Genomic DNA, 16,578 nt, shown 5'->3' with positions numbered 1-16,578 from the left:
ATACACCGTGGGGAATTTGCAGATTTGTTTATAAGTGCTTCCAGGAACTCTTAAAATATTCGCCGGTCTGGTTGTGATGACTATTTCATTTGAATCGAGAGAGTGGACGTGAGCTGAGAGTACAAAGCACATAGCGCAGACGCAGCAACACCACAAGTGCCAACAAGTGAGAACTTGTATAGTATTCACCGACACGGTGAACGAGCCAGTGCCATTCGGTTAACTGTGCAACACTTTCTTGCTCAGTTCAGTAATTGATTTGAATGATTTCAATTTGTTATGATAAGAGTATTATTTCGAGTTAATGTTGCTTAAACCAAGATTTATTTGTTGTTAACTATGGGCTGCAAAGAATATAATAAAAAACAAAGTAAAGGTAAGATATGTGCATATATGTATCAAGACAACGAAGTGACTCAACTTCAAGTACTGCAGTACTTGAAGTTGTACAGTGATTCTAGTGGGGTAAATCAAAAGTTTAAGCCATGTTTCGCCATGCTATGTTTCAGGTGGTTTCAGTTAGAACAGACACATAATCACAAAGTGAGTACATCAAGGATCACAAGAAGATCTAGCAAGACTCGAGTTTTAAAAAGAAAATAACAAAACTTATGAATATTTTCGATGTTAGCGATAGTAATCTATACACAGCAAAAAATCCAATGGTAAAATCGCATGCAAAACATGCACATCACCTTCGTCAAAATAAACACCTAATATTTCACACTGCACCAACAGTAACACGCAGAAAAATATTTTGTAGAATCAGCCTGTACGAGGTTTGATTCAACAAAATTTTTGTTGAATATAATCAACGCCGATTTTGCGTTGAAACAAACCTTGATTTTCTCAATTCCACAAAAATCTTTTGTTGTTTTGAAAAAGTTGCTTTGACGTTTAGCGTTGATTCAACAAAAATCTTGATTTTCAAATCAACAACACGTTTTGTTGATTCAAATATGCCTTATTTTTCTGCGTGAAGGACTGGCGTCTTAGCCCACTCGGCCATCAGACCGATGAAGAGCTGTCAGGATATATGAGCTTGACATTTCGGTCAAGTAGGTTTCCCATACTGATGGGCTACATATTTCTGGGTGTAAAATCAATTAAAATTGCATAAAATAAATAAATAAGTGGCAGTGCGTGGCCGAATGGTTACGCTGTACGCTTTGTAAGCGGATGTTTCTGGGTTCGATTCCCATCTGCTGCAACCTTCCATCGGATGAGGAAGTAAAATGTCAGTCCCGGCCTTGGTTGTTAGGCCGTTAGGTCAATCCACGTGTAGGAGTCGTATCCATGCCAGAAGTACAAACAACACACCAAACCAAGCCTACTCCGGTGGAATCGCTGGCGGCGGTTGGACTCGCAATCCAAAGGTCGTCAGTTCAAACACTGGGGTGGAAGGTTCCTTGGAGTAAAAGAGGTTTGGGTGCTCTCCCCATTCAAGCCTTCGGACTCCTAGGTTCGAGCAGAAACTTGCAATAGAGACCACAAAAGACCCGGGGGTCGTTAATGTGGATGGTTTGATTTTTTTTTGCATAAAATAATGCAATATTTATTTTACACCCAGGCCTTTTACACGCAGCTGGATTACTACTTTTTTAGCTGTGAATGCTATAAACTATAGTAAATAGTTTTCAGAGTGTTTTATAGAAATTATCGTCCCGTTTCTGCTTAAAGGGTTCTAAAAACTGATGTTTTCATTCAAAATGTAGTCACGAATGGCCCCAGTTGACGGTAACATCAAAACGGTTCAATGTAGGGGAGAGTGGGAAGACTTGATCCCCGGGGACACTTGATCCCAAGCCTGTATCTCGTCAGCATGTGGGTAAAACAATTAGCTTTGTTCTAGAAAGTTGTGCGAAATTAACTGAAACTCATTGTAGAAAACACAGAAAAAAAAATAAAAAAATGTTTAGATTGAGTTACACACATTTTTCTGAAACGAGCTGCAAAAAACTTCCAAGAGATCTTTTTTTCTTTGTTTTGATATGTATAGAAAACACTCAAAAATTATTCAAAAAAATATTTTTCATACGTGAATTGTTTGATAAACTTATCAACTCCAAAACCCTTATGCATTTGATGTTAAATTTATCGTCATACTATTTTTACAATCAATTGTTTAAAAAAGTGAGTTTAGGGAGACTTGATCCCTGCATTTTTACAGTCACTGGAATCAGCCTCAAGATTAAATAATTGGGCTGGGTTTTCATACATGGTTTCCTTTAGTATACACCCAAAGGAAAAATATATCTCAAAATCTGCAACATTGGATTTTCTGCAGAAAATGTCATATTTTATAACATTTTTTGCAGCCAGCCCGTAGATCATTTTTGCCCGCGTGTAAAAATTTCAGCGATCTGCAGTTCTCACCAACACATATAAAGCTGGCCCGTCCCCGAGCAACACTCCAAAGAGAAGCATATGTTGGTGCTCTTTCACTCACTTTTCATCAGGCGTCCATGGCGCGGTGGTAGCGTGTCGGATCAATAACCAAGAAGTTGGTGGTTCAATCCTCGTTCTGCTAAGTTTTTTTGTGAAATACAACCAAAAAGCCGTCGGTAATGTCGATAATTGTCGGTAACGGGCAAAAATGTCATACTCCTATATCGCAAAAAATGCATGAGGACAGATTTCATGCAGATTCTGATATACTTTCATGCCGCCATGCATCACAATCATGCGACTGCCAGTTGGGTGAGTTGTACATAACTTACTGCAGTTTGTACCTTTTTTCAAAAAATTTGTAAACAAAAATTTCCAGCTTTTGTTAACATGCTTAATTTTGGTCTAAAAAATAATATTTTAAGTTTTTAAATATTTTACATACTAAACTTGTTATATTTTGAACACAAACGTACAGGTTTTATGTGAAATTGCTGTAACTTATAGAGAATTAAAAGTTTGGATGAATAAGAAACATTTTGCTTAAGATTTCTTCAGAATGTTGAAAGGGGGATCATGTTACCCCTAACATTTTTAAAATGCCCGTTTAAAATATTTTTTTAAAACGCTTGGCATGATTCGAAGAGTTAATCCACGTTAATCTGATGAAATACCCTCATTAGCCAAACATAGATGAATGTTTAAGCTTTCAACTCATGCAAAAAGTTTATAGTTTTGTGAGAAATTGACAGAGTTATGTGCGATACAAAAAAGGGGATCAAGTCTCCCCACTCTCCCCTAAGGGACTCCCTAACACTATACACTGAAACCCCGATGGTTTGACACCAATTGTTGTCAAACGAACGGAGAAACTTTTTAGTTTGGCACCCTATTCACACGGAGCTCACACATTCACACGGGCGTGTGTCCCGTGTAAAAAGTGACAGTTCGTCACTTTTTAGTTTGACTTTGTCAGACCATTGGGGTACAAACTGAAAAAGTGTCAAACCAAAAAGTGACCAACCATCTAAATCGTAGGTGGGAAAAGTTATCCTACAGATGGTTATCCTAGGAATAAATTATAGCGCTATGGCGGCCATCTTTATGGCATGCGGGATAACTTGTCATGGTTATCCCAGGAACAATTTTTAAGAGAGATTCCAAAAATTCAAAAAAACGAAAAATTAACATTACCTGGACATGTTTCTTGGCAAAACTTACTGCCCTACATTCCTGGAGCATGAAAATTTGGATGTGAATGAAAAAAAATCCAGAAATATTTGAACTTCAAATATTTTAAATCAAATATTCAATAAATTTGAAAATCCTTCTAGGATGGGACTCTGGGTCATTTCCTGGACATGTATTTAGGCAAAACTTGTTGCCCTACATTCCTGGAACATAAAAATACAACTTGGCATGAGGCCATGTGGAGGAAAAAAATTCCAGAAATATTTGAACTTCAAATATTTTAATTCAAATATTCAATAAATTTGAAAATCCTTCTAGGATGGGACTCTGGGTCATTTCCTGGACATGTATTTAGGCAAAACTTTTTGCCCTACATTCCTGGAACATAAAAATACAACTTGGCATGAGGCCATGTGGAGGAAAAAAATTCCAGAAATATTTGAACTTCAAATATTTTAATTCAAATATTCAATAAATTTAAAAATCCTTCTAGGATGGGACTCTGGGTCATTTCCTGGACATGTATTTTGGTAAAACTTGTTGCCCTACATTCCTTGAGCATAAAAATACAACTTGGCATGAGGCCATGTGGAGGAAAAAAATCCAGAAATATTTGAACTTCAAATATTTTAATTCAAATATTCAATAAATTTAAAAATCCTTCTAGGATGGGACTCTGGGTCATTTCCTGGACATGTATTTAGGCAAAACTTTTTGCCCTACATTCCTGGAACAGAAAAATACAACTTGGCATGAGGCCATGTGGAGAAAAAAGATTCCAGAAATATTTGAACTTCTAATATTTTAATTCAAATATTCAATAATTTTAAAAATCCTTCTGGGATGGGAAGAGAAATATTTTCAAATTAATTGAATTGTTGAATTAAAATATTTGAAGTTCAAATATTCCTGAAATTGTTTTCCACCTTATGGTCTCATGCCAAGTTGTATTTTTATGCTCAAGAAATGTAGGGCAACAAGTTTTGCCTAAATACATGTCCAGGAAATGACCCAGAGTCCCATCCTAGAAGGATTTTTAAATTTATTGAATATTTGAATTAAAATATTAGAAGTTCAAATATTTCTGGAATTTTCCTCCACATGGCCTCATGCCAAGTTGTATTTTATGTTCCAGGAATGTAGGGCAAAAAGTTTTGCCTAAATACATGTCCAGGAAATGACCCAGAGTCCCATCCTAGAAGGATTTTCAAATTTATTGAATATTTGAATTAAAATATTTGAAGTTCAAATATTTCTGGAATTTTTCCTCCACATGGCCTCATGCCAAGTTGTATTTTTATGTTCCAGGAATGTAGGGCAACAAGTTTTGCCTAAATACATGTCCAGGAAATGACCCAGAGTCCCATCCTAGAAGGATTTTCAAATTTATTGAATATTTGATTTAAAATATTTGAAGTTCAAATATTTCTGGATTTTTTTTCCTCCACATGGCCTCATGCCAAGTTGTATTTTTTATGTTGCAGGAATGTAGGGCAAAAAGTTTTGCCTAAATACATGTCCAGGAAATGACCCAGAGTCCCATCCTAGAAGGATTTTCAAATTTATTGAATTTGAAGTTCAAATATTTCTGGATTTTTTTTTCATTCACATCCAAATTTTCATGCTCCAGGAATGTAGGGCAGTAAGTTTTGCCAAGAAACATGTCCAGGTAATGTTAATTGTTCGTTTTTTTGAATTTTTGGAATCTCTCTTAAAAATTGTTCCTGGGATAACCATGACAAGTTATCCCGCATGCCATAAAGATGGCCGCCATAGCGCTATAAATTATTCCTAGGATAACCATCTGTAGGATAACTTTTCCCACCTCTAAATCGTAACGTGTCGCCGCTATCTTCCCATGCAAATTTTGTGTTGCGTTTTTAATGGGCGGACTTTGACGAGGCCGACTTGCCATCTGTCGGTGGATACATTAGAAGCACGCTGGAATTAGATGCTGTTCCAATATGTTACTTAAAATTTTCCGAGGAAGAATCTTGAAAGCTTCAAGCTTGATTTTGATGTACTAATTTTTCATTCCTGTGTTTGTTGTTACCGAAACCAATAAAAATATCAACATTTTGTGCAATAACACGTCAAAATTCGCCCCATGTGTTCCGTTTCGCCCCAGATTACGGTACGATCTTTTTAAATATTTTGGCTAGATTTTTAGATCATCAAATTATTATTGTGCAAAAGCCCAACTAGCGATGGAAGATTTTTTATCAAAAGAAAATCTTTTGACACTCACTCGCCAAGAGAAAAAATCTCTTCTCTCTCGCGCGAAAGATCGGCTAAATGAAACTCAAAAAATCATCATCTGAATTATTCTGTGGAACACCAGTTTCACTACTGCACTTGTGGGTGTAACGTCGCAAACAATAATTTAAATTTGCATTTTGACCTGCTTTAAAACTTACATACCTTTAAATTGTCTTTTATAGCTTGTGACAAGATCCTATAACGAACTTTTTTAATTCCAGCTTAAATTACCATACTATGGAGCAGTCCTATTTATCGCTAAAAACTGCCGAAGGCTACACCGCACACATCCTCCGTGCAGGAGACACATATGGTGCCATAGTAATGGACAACACAATTGCAAGATGCTGCCAAGTCTTTGAAGTTCCAGTGAAGGTTGGTTTCCCGTTTTCTGAAAATGCTATCATCCCTTTGGAAATCAACCCAAAACACGTCCATCTCCTATGTGCGAACGGTCAACGGGTGTTGTTCATAGGCCGTCTAGGACTTCACGGCGGTGGCCATAGCCAATCCTGCTCAGGGGAACCATGTTCAGTCTATCATTGTACCAAATGTGACTATACTTGTCCAAACAGTAGATGCGTGGAGTATTGCACACATATTTCAAGACACAATTGTGCTCGGCGAGTTGCGGAAAAGGAAGAAAGGCAGCGAAAGCAGGAGCTTCTGCGACAGGAAGCCGAGAGACGGCGCCGTGAACAGGAAGAAAAAGAAAAAGAAGAAAGGCAGCGAAAGCAGGAGCTTCTGCGACAGGAAGCCGAGAGACGGCGCCGTGAACAGGAAGAAAAAGAAAAAGAAGAACGGCAGCGAAAGCAGGAGCTGCTGCGACAGGAAGCCGAGAGACGGCGCCGTGAACAGGAAGAAAAAGAAAAAGAAGAAAGGCAGCGAAAGCAGGAGCTTCTGCGACAGGAAGCCGAGAGACGGCGCCGTGAACAGGAAGAAAAAGAAAAAGAAGAACGGCAGCGAAAGCAGGAGCTGCTGCGACAGGAAGCCGAGAGACGGCGCCGTGAACAGGAAGAAAAGAAGAATGGCAGCGAAAGCAGGAGCTTCTGCGACAGGAAACCGAGAGACGGTACCGTGAACAGGAAGAAAAAAAAAAAGAAGAAAGGCAGCGAAAGCAGGAGCTTCTGCGACAGGAAGCCGAGAGACGGCGCCGTGAACAGGAAGAAAAAGAAAAAGAAGAATGGCAGCGAAAGCAGGAGCTGCTGCGACAGGAAGCCGAGAGACGGCGCCGTGAACAGGAAGAAAAAGAAGAATGGCAGCGAAAGCAGGAGCTTCTGCGACAGGAAACCGAGAGACGGTACCGTGAACAGGAAGAAAAAAAAAAAGAAGAAAGGCAGCGAAAGCAGGAGCTTCTGCGACAGGAAGCCGAGAGACGGCGCCGTGAACAGGAAGAAAAAGAAAAAGAAGAATGGCAGCGAAAGCAGGAGCTGCTGCGACAGGAAGCCGAGAGACGGCGCCGTGAACAGGAAGAAAAAGAAGAATGGCAGCGAAAGCAGGAGCTTCTGCGACAGGAAACCGAGAGACGGTACCGTGAACAGGAAGAAAAAAAAAAAGAAGAAAGGCAGCGAAAGCAGGAGCTTCTGCGACAGGAAGCCGAGAGACGGCGCCGTGAACAGGAAGAAAAAGAAAAAGAAGAATGGCAGCGAAAGCAGGAGCTGCTGCGACAGGAAGCCGAGAGACGGCGCCGTGAACAGGAAGAAAAAGAAGAATGGCAGCGAAAGCAGGAGCTGCTGCGACAGGAAGCCGAGAGACGGCGCCGTGAACAGGAAGAAAAAGAAGAATGGCAGCGAAAGCAGGAGCTTCTGCGACAGGAAGCCGAGAGACGGCGCCGTGAACAGGAAGAAAAAGAAAAAGAAGAACGGCAGCGAAAGCAGGAGCTGCTGCGACAGGAAGCCGAGAGACGGCGCCGTGAACAGGAAGAAAAAGAAAATGAAGAAAGGCAGCGAAAGCAGGAGCTTCTGCGACAGGAAGCCGAGAGACGGCGCCGTGAACAGGAAGAAAAAGAAAAAGAAGAACGGCAGCGAAAGCAGGAGCTGCTGCGACAGGAAGCCGAGAGACGGCGCCGTGAACAGGAAGAAAAAGAAAAAGAAGCTGAAAAGTGTGAAATCCGACAAACATTAAAAGAAGCAGTTGCAGATTCAGAGCTAACAAATACAAAGAATAAAACTGATATCAGTGAAACAAATTGTGATAGTACTATAGAAACTGTTTTGTACAATCGATATGGAATTTTCACAGAGGTGGATATCAAACAAAGCAATAGCACACCTTTGCTTTCATACAAGGTGTTTCAAAATTTTCTTTCTAATTTCGATCCATCACAGAACCGATTTATCGATGATATTGATAAAGCAAAAAGTAGGGGAGAGTGGGGAGACTTGATCCCCGGGGAGACTTGATCCCAAGCCTGTATCTCGTCAGCATGTGGGTAAAACAATTAGCTTTGTTCTAGAAAGTTGTGCGAAATTGACTAAAACTCATTGTAGAAAACAAAGAAAAATTTTTAAAAATGTTTAGATTGAGTTACACACATTTTTCTAAGAAGTGCTGCAAAAAACTCCCAAGAGATCTTTTTTCTTTGTTTTGATAAGTATAGAAAACACTGAAAAATTATTCCAAAAAAATATTTTTTATACATGAATTGTTTGATAAATATATCAACTCCAAAACCCTTACGCATTTGAAGTTAAATTTATCGCCATACTATTTTTACAATCAACTGTTTAAAAAAGTGAGTTTAGGGAGACTTGATCCCTGCATTTTTACAGTCACTGGAATCAGCCTCAAGATTAAATAATTGGGCTGGGTTTTCGTACATAGTTTCCTTTAGTATAGTTGTACATAACTTACTGCAGTTTGAACCTTTTTTCAAAAGTTTTGTAAACAAAAATTTCCAGCTTTTGTAAACATGCTCAATTTTAGTCTAAAAAAGGAAATTTTATGTTTTTAAATATTTTGCATGCTAAACTTGTTATATTTTGAACACAAACGTACAGGTTTAATGTGAAATTGCTGTAACTTATAGAAAATTAAAAGTTTGGATGAATAAGAAACATTTTGCTTAAGATTTCTTCAAAATGTTGAAAGGGGGATCAAGTTACCCCTAACATTTTTGAAATGCCGGTTTAAAATATTTTTCTAAAACGCTTGGCATGATTCGAAGAGTTCATCTGATGAAATACCCGTATTAGCCAAACATAGATGAATGTTTAAGCTTTCAATTCATGCAAAAAGATCATAGTTTTGTGAGAAATTGACAGAGTTATGTGCGATACAAAAAAAGGGGATCAAGTCTCCCCACTCTCCCCTACACCAAATACTTTTCCTAAAACTAAACCTCAAATAACTGTGACTTGTAACACAAGTGCAGCTCGTAATCGGTTCTTGAACCAGTTAAATGAAAATATTATCAAACATAAAAAACTCAATGACACTGACACAAGCACTACTTTGAAAAAAGTTGAAGCTTTCAAAAAATTACGTCCGGTCGTTGAAAAACATATTTCTAAAGTTGATGCCTCTATACTGCAGACAATTATGGACTACGCTCTTCGTGGTGGGGTACTGCAAAAAAAAGTGGTAAAAAAATACCCTGTTTTCAAATGGGTTGAGCAAAGCCTTGTATTAAATATTGTACTTTTTTCAAGCATTGATTCGATCGACTTTGACACATTCAGAAAAAATTGGATGGAAATTACACTTATTTTCAACTGGGAGCAACGGATTAAACTGCTCTATGATTTAGAAACCAAACAGACATTGTTGAAACTAACGCTATCCCAAATCAACGAAATAACTGCATTGGTGCTGCATTCAAGAAGTGAAGGTTTGAACATATTAACAACCAAATCTTGCGGTTGGTACTGTGACCTGAAGCGTTTATGGCTTCTACCGAGACTGCAACAGTTCAGTTCAGAGCAACGAGATGCATTATTGGCTTCCCTGATTGATCTTCCATGGAGTATCACAATGACAAAACAATTTCTTCGTTTTGTGAATGGTCAAACAAACGTGAACTTCCTGTTGGAACTGCTCAAACTCATTCAAGTTGAGGAGCCACCTTTTTCTTTGGTGATGTATATTTTACTCAATACATCTCAGAGCGAATGGACAATTGAATTGACATATTATGTGTTTGTGCGGAAAATATCCTTGAAGTCGCAACCACTAGCCCAACAAATCCATATTTCGATCGGTAATCGGCTACGAACAAAAAGTATTTTTAATTTGCTCGAACAACTCGTTACTAAGCACTATCAGCACTTTGAGAGAAACGTGCAATTATTCGGCACAATTCTAGAACGACTTTTAAACTATAAACTCCTGTCAAATGTGTGGGAAAAGGTAATAAACGCAGTTGTTAACGAAAACAACGTAGATAATTGGTTGAAACTAGCTGAAAAAACTGCTGTTGGGAACATATTCAATGCTTCGCGAGAATACGAAACAGAAGAACTTATTGAAAAAATTGACATTTCTTTGAACAACTGCAACAGTCGAATGAATTTGACTCGTGAATTGAGGTTGTATTATAATTCGCAAATGATAAAAGGGGTTGCGGACCATGTTGCTGACCCTATTAGTTTATTACAAATTGGACTGCGATTGTTGAACACAATCAATGTTGCTGGAATCAAAAGAAGTGGTGCCACTATCTATGAAAAAACAGCAGTAGTTGTGGCAGCTGCTCAACGGTGCCATAAGTTAGTGCCACGAACCACTCAAATTTTATCGATATTAATTTTATTGAATTCAGAAACAAACAAGGGTCGACTCTTGCAAATTAACACTGGCGAGGGCAAATCAATCATCGTCGCCATTCTGGCTGCCATTCATGCAATAGGAGGGAAGAAAGTAGATGTGGTCACGACATCTACTGAACTATCTAAACGGGAAGTGGAGCGGCAACGAGCATTTTTCGAAATGCTTCAGCTTACCGTCGACGAGAACAGTTCCGGTCGGGACAAAAAAACGATTTACAGCTGTGACGTAGTGTATGGGACCGCTTCCGATTTTCAGGGTGACATTCTCAGAACCGAATTCTTGGGTAACGACTGCAGAGGTAATCGCAAGTTTGAAGTGGTAATCGTTGATGAGGTCGACAGCATGTTGTTCGATAGCCGAAGTCATAGCGTCAGACTTGCTGATCAATGTCCTGGTATGACCCATCTCGAAGTTCCCTTGGCTGTTGTTTGGCAGTTTATACATCACACAAATCAGCACATGATATCCAAAAATGGCAAAGTGTACTTCATTGCTGAAGACTTTGAAGTTCATGGACATGACGTAAAACTGTTGTCCGGAGAGAATTGGTTAACTGCGGCGACTGAAGTCGATGATAAAAAAGAATTCATTATTGAACATGGCCAAAAGCACTTGCAGAAACTTCTCCGAGAGCTTGCAGAAGATGAAAAATGTGAATACCAAACGTACCAAGATTTGAACCTTAAAATTCTTGCGAAGGAGCAAGAAATATCATTGGACAGTAGCAATGATCAATTGAAGAAGGAATGCGATAAATTACGAGCAGAACTGTTCCAGCTCCCCTGGAACCGAAGGCATCCCATCATCGACATACCCGAACACCTAAGGGCATTTGCACTGACTCAGATTCCAAGCTGGATTAAAAACGCAATACAAGCTGCATGGGGGTTTCAACGGGATGCACACTATGCAGTAATGAACGGAAAGATCGTGCCGATCAACTTCAAAGAGACTGGTGTGCTCCAATCCAATATGGTGTGGAGCGATGGTCTCACCCAGTTCTTGCAACTCAAGGAAGGGCTTTGCATGGATCCGGAAGCTGTTTCTACAAACTTTATTTCAAATGTGTCCTTTTTCAATCGCTATGGTTCTAATGTATTTGGATTAACTGGAACTCTTGGCGAAGAATCCACCCAACAGTTTTTGCGATCAATGTATGGAACTGACATGGTTATAATTCCACCATACAAGCAAGTAGAAATTCACAACAACCAAGATTCACTATATCGTTGCAAAGAACTAATGTCCTTAGTGTGTCCTAATGTGGGAATGTGGTATAAAACAATAAAGGAAAATGCCTTGTATCATGCCTCAAGTAATCGTGGTGTACTGATTATATGGCAGTATATATTTCAAGTTGAACACATCTGCAACATGCTGAAAAAGGTTTACGACCCTAAAAAAATACATAAGTATACTGGAACAGATGCAACATTTAATAAAACAACTATTGATTCGGGAGAAATTATCTTAGCTACGAACATTGCCGGCAGGGGAACGGATTTCAAAACATCACAGGCAGTTGAAAACCACGGAGGAATGTGTGTCATAGTGACGTTCCTACCCGAGAGTAATCGCGTTGAAATGCAAAATGTCGGTCGAACTGCCCGCGAAGGAAAACGTGGTATGGCTCAGCTAATTGTCCTCGACAAAGATAACACGCCGATGGAAACATTGAAAACATTGCGCAGTCTGAATGAGACAGAAGCTGACGAGAAAGCCACCGATGAAGCCAAGAGGATGTTGGTACAAGACGCACTCTTTCAACGGTTTTGTACTCTTGAAAATAAGTTTTTGCCAAGCCATGACGTGGTAAGAAATGTACAGCTTTGGAACTTGTTGCAAATAAATTGGGCTATCTTCTCTAGTGATCATCTAAACGCAAGAAAGATTGCCGAGGAGTCAAGGAAGTTGGAATCAAAAACCATACAACAATACTTAAAAAAAAAGAAGGAAAAGAAATTGGAAAAACTAACCAAAGAAGAAATTGACACAACTGTATCTGAGGAAGTAGCCAGCATGAAACCTAAATTCGAAGCTCTTTATATACAAAGTAAGAGAAACGAATTTTGTCAACAACAGTCGTCTCACATGCCAAAAGAACTGATTGATTGCTTTAAAGCTAATAAAGCGTATGAGCCCTTGATAACCAAGGATGCTCGCGACTTTAAGTGGACATTGTACGATAGGAAAGGAGCAGAGGAGTCCTGGGGTATGTGGCTGAAGAGCAAACACTTTGTAGAAAATGAAGCAACAGAAGATCAAGCTTCCAAAATATTTGAGGAAGAATTTGTCAAAGAATTCGAAACAAGAGCTAAAACTGATCAACTTATAAGGAATCCTTTTTTCTACGTTCTCAAGGGTAATGATGCTTTGGACAGGAAGGATGTGGAAGCAGCGATTAACTGCTACGATCGCGCTATACAGCTTGATCCCACATTCTCCGTTAACGCTCGGTACAATAAAGCGCAAGCTCTACTTACGTATGCAGAAAATAAGTTATCTAGACAAGATGAAGCCAAAAAGGAGCTGCAGAAAGCAAAGGACATGATTGCAGCTGTGTATCGCCCTAGTCTACTAACGTTCAACACCTTGATATCCCAGGGAACATGCTCGGAATATGCTTCGCAGCACGTTCAACATCAGCTTAATATTCTGAGTAAACAAGAAGAATACATTGTCAGAGCCCTAGAAATCTTAGACCAGGCTTTGAAGAATAAAAACAATGTAAAGCTCACGCTCAAGAAACTGCCCACCGTCCTAAGTGAAGCCAAAGAAGATCATGGAAAAGCTATCCAAGAAGCGGCCCAGAATGGACTGACTCATCTGTTCATGGTTGAGGAAGAGCTTCCACGCCCCTGGGGTAGTATAATTTCGATAGCGTTGATTGGTATAACTCAAATAGCAGCCGGATGTCTTATCGTAGCCTGTACCGGAGGTGCTCTGGGGACGGGACTAATTGCCGAGGGAGTATCCGATATGATAACTTCGGTACGTTCGGCAATCACTGGAACGTTCAGTTGGGCTGCCTGGGCCGCACAAAAGGTGATCGGTTTGGCCGTATCGATTGTCTGCGCTGGATTCAGCGGAATCAAGAGTGGTATGAAAGCAGTTGTGAATACGGTTAAAGATCTCCGCAAAGGCGTTCAAATGGCAAAGGGTGGTATAGAGCTTGCCGTTAAGGAAGTGGGCTTAGCCGTTGGAAAGGGTATTGTGAAGGAGTGCTTAACCGAAGGAAGCAAATATTGTACGGACCGAACGATTATGAACAAAGTCGAAGAAATGATTAGTCAAAAAGTAGGAGAACAGCTGACAGCAGCTCTGCTTAAAAATGATTTAATAGTTGCAGCATTACAGGATGATGAAGCAAATGGGTCTAATTATTGGAAACAAAAATTTATCAACGATGGATTGGACATTTTGAAAGATGAACGTATGAACGAGTGCCTTAGAATATTAAAAGAAATAGCTAAAGGAATTGCGTCTAGGCAGATACCATTAGCAAGCGATATTTTAACGTATAGCGGAGTTTCAGTATTTCTAAAAGAGCTCATGACGTACACTGAAGATTTTATCAAAAAGTTTAACAAACAAGTATCCAATCACAGAAGTGAAATCAATTCAATAGCAGGAGCAAACTCCAATCCTCAACAAACAACCCCACAATCAATTTTAATCCCGCAAACTCAACAACAAACTCTTATATCAAATGCTCCAAATGTTGACGTTGAAGCAGAAGATATCAAAGTTCATACGCTACAGGACGATACTTCGTATAGTTCGAAATGTACATTCGGAAACAAGCAGTTGCAGTCCAATTACGTTGAAGCTTCAACCCCAGAATCATTGGCGAATGCGTTCAAATCTCGAATTGCTGGTAAACTAGCTGCCTCAGCCAGAGAAAGCATAGTGAACCCTGCTTTAAGTAATGCCACGTCTTTCGTTACAACCAAACTATTCACATCCTGTGAAAAATCGGTAACTAAACTAAGAAAAGAAATTAAAACTGCACGCGACAAGCGAAGTTGTGACAATGACCTAGCGAACACTGGAAGGAAACGACCAGACAACAAGAACAAACAACACAAACAGGAAGATTTGGGTGAACACTCGAAGAAAGCAATTAAAGAACTTTCAACTGAAGGAATCGCTCACGATACCACAATTTTAGCATTAGCTGCGGCGGAAACAAAGCGTCCAATTTATGTGTATGACGAGAAAGGCAATCTAAAGGATGTGCTTGGAGACAATCTATCTGGAGATCCCATATCGTTGATACATTCACCACCCTCCGAAGAACACCCCCTTGGACACTTTGAACCACTAAATCCAAACGTAGAGGTAACACCGTCTGGAATAAACACGTGTGCTTTTGACTCGGTGTTTGCACAACTAAGTCAAGAGCAGAAAGACAGTTTAAAGTTGAATGATCCGTCTGACCTACGCGAACGACTCGTTCAACGTATCAATAGCAATCCCGCTGAAGCAGAACGTGCTTTTTCCAAAAGAGCTGAATTGACTAAGATCGCTTCGGATCGAATTTTAAGAGGTGGTGCCAGAAAGTTACCTCCAGAGGAAAAGCGTAAAAAACAGACTAAAGAGCAATTTGATGATCTACTGCATGAAATGGATTATGAATCAGATTCACATACGGTAGACGAAGCAGTTGAACAAAAAAAAATGTCAAAAGCACCACATTTTACACAGAAAGTTTAAAAATCATCCAGCCCTTGTAAAAGCAAATTTTCACATTGACGATCCATCGAACTTGATTTATTTACCGATAAGCGAAGAGATACGATCGGAATGTGGTACACAAAGATCTATCCACAGAGGAAGGCACTCAAATTTGGAATTTAATAGAGTTAAAAATGGTCTTGATAAAATTTATCAAGATGCAACGGCAAACAACTGGAGCCAACAAGAAACTTTTAAAGCTGTGTTTCGTTTTGCCATGGATGGACGAACTGGCTTACGCAAAGGCATTATTGATTTATACGAGAAAGAGCAAAGGGAAGAATAATGATGTTGCACCAAATTTACAATTTATAGCCTGATACCGTAAACCGGTGTGACTTTGATAGCCGGGGTGACTTTGATAGGTTTGAGATAATATACGTATACGTTTATGGAATGCTATGTAATATGGTAGAGAAAAGTTCAAAGTGTCTCAAGAAGAGGTCTTCAAAAAAAAAAAAAGTTTAAATAGTTAGTTAACTAAAATTCAGAAAATGTTGATGAATAGCATTATTTTAATATTCTCAAAGTGTCATGATTTTGTCAATGAACTTAATTTCGAATCGGAAAACGAAATTCATTTTCGGAATCTTTTGACAATTTTCCATTAGGGGAAAGTAAAATAAGTGTGTAAATAATAAATATTATGCGTTTTAGAAAAAATATTTCAAAAAAATCTTTAAAATTGAAGAACAAATTTCATATAATAAAAAGTGAAAACTTTTGAATTCAGTTTAAAATGCAATATGAATCGATAATTTTATAAACAAAACTAGTTTTAACGAATTTCAGGCAAAAATGTATCATGATTTGTTAAAAAGCTTATAAACTTAGTTAACTTAATATAAACATAGATTTTTTTCCTTAAAATAGTCGTTTATGCAACAAGTTGCAAAAAGAGGATTTTTTCAGCACGAGTCGTACATTTATCCAACGAGGTTCACCGAGTTGAATAAATACGAAGAGTGCTGAAAAAATCAAGTTTTGCAACGAGTTCCATACAACATTTTTTTGCGATTCCAAAAAACACACACTGAGTGAAATTTTATGTCAAATTTTCATTTTTTTTGTCAATAAATCGTTTAAATCAAAAAAATGTTAAAAAGTGTTACTTTTCGAAACAAGTGCTAAAAAGTTCAACTTTTCAGCACCCATAGTAGTAGTAAGTAGAACTTTTCAGCATTTATTTTGAAAAGTGTTGCTATCCGATTCTGTTATTTTTGGTACAGAAAAGTA

At 38.8% G+C, this 16,578-nt stretch overlaps 1 protein-coding gene across 1 annotated transcript; it reads left to right on the top strand.

The window, feature by feature from the left end:
* Nucleotides 1-200: 200 nt before the first annotated feature.
* LOC6049318 lies at nt 201-15,459 on the top strand. Its single transcript, XM_038261168.1, is given in 4 exon segments — nt 201-376; nt 6,060-6,858; nt 6,861-8,209; nt 9,165-15,459. Coding segments are annotated over 3 exon segments (8,202 nt in total). The 5' UTR covers nt 201-376; nt 6,060-6,162; the 3' UTR covers nt 15,322-15,459.
* Nucleotides 15,460-16,578: the final 1,119 nt, after the last annotated feature.

Source organism: Culex quinquefasciatus, chromosome 3 (assembly GCF_015732765.1).
Source record: "Culex quinquefasciatus strain JHB chromosome 3, VPISU_Cqui_1.0_pri_paternal, whole genome shotgun sequence".
Taxonomy (NCBI): Eukaryota; Metazoa; Arthropoda; class Insecta; order Diptera; family Culicidae; genus Culex; species Culex quinquefasciatus.
The sequence above is the reverse complement of the archived record's forward strand: the minus strand, read 5'-3'. Positions and strand labels throughout refer to the sequence as shown.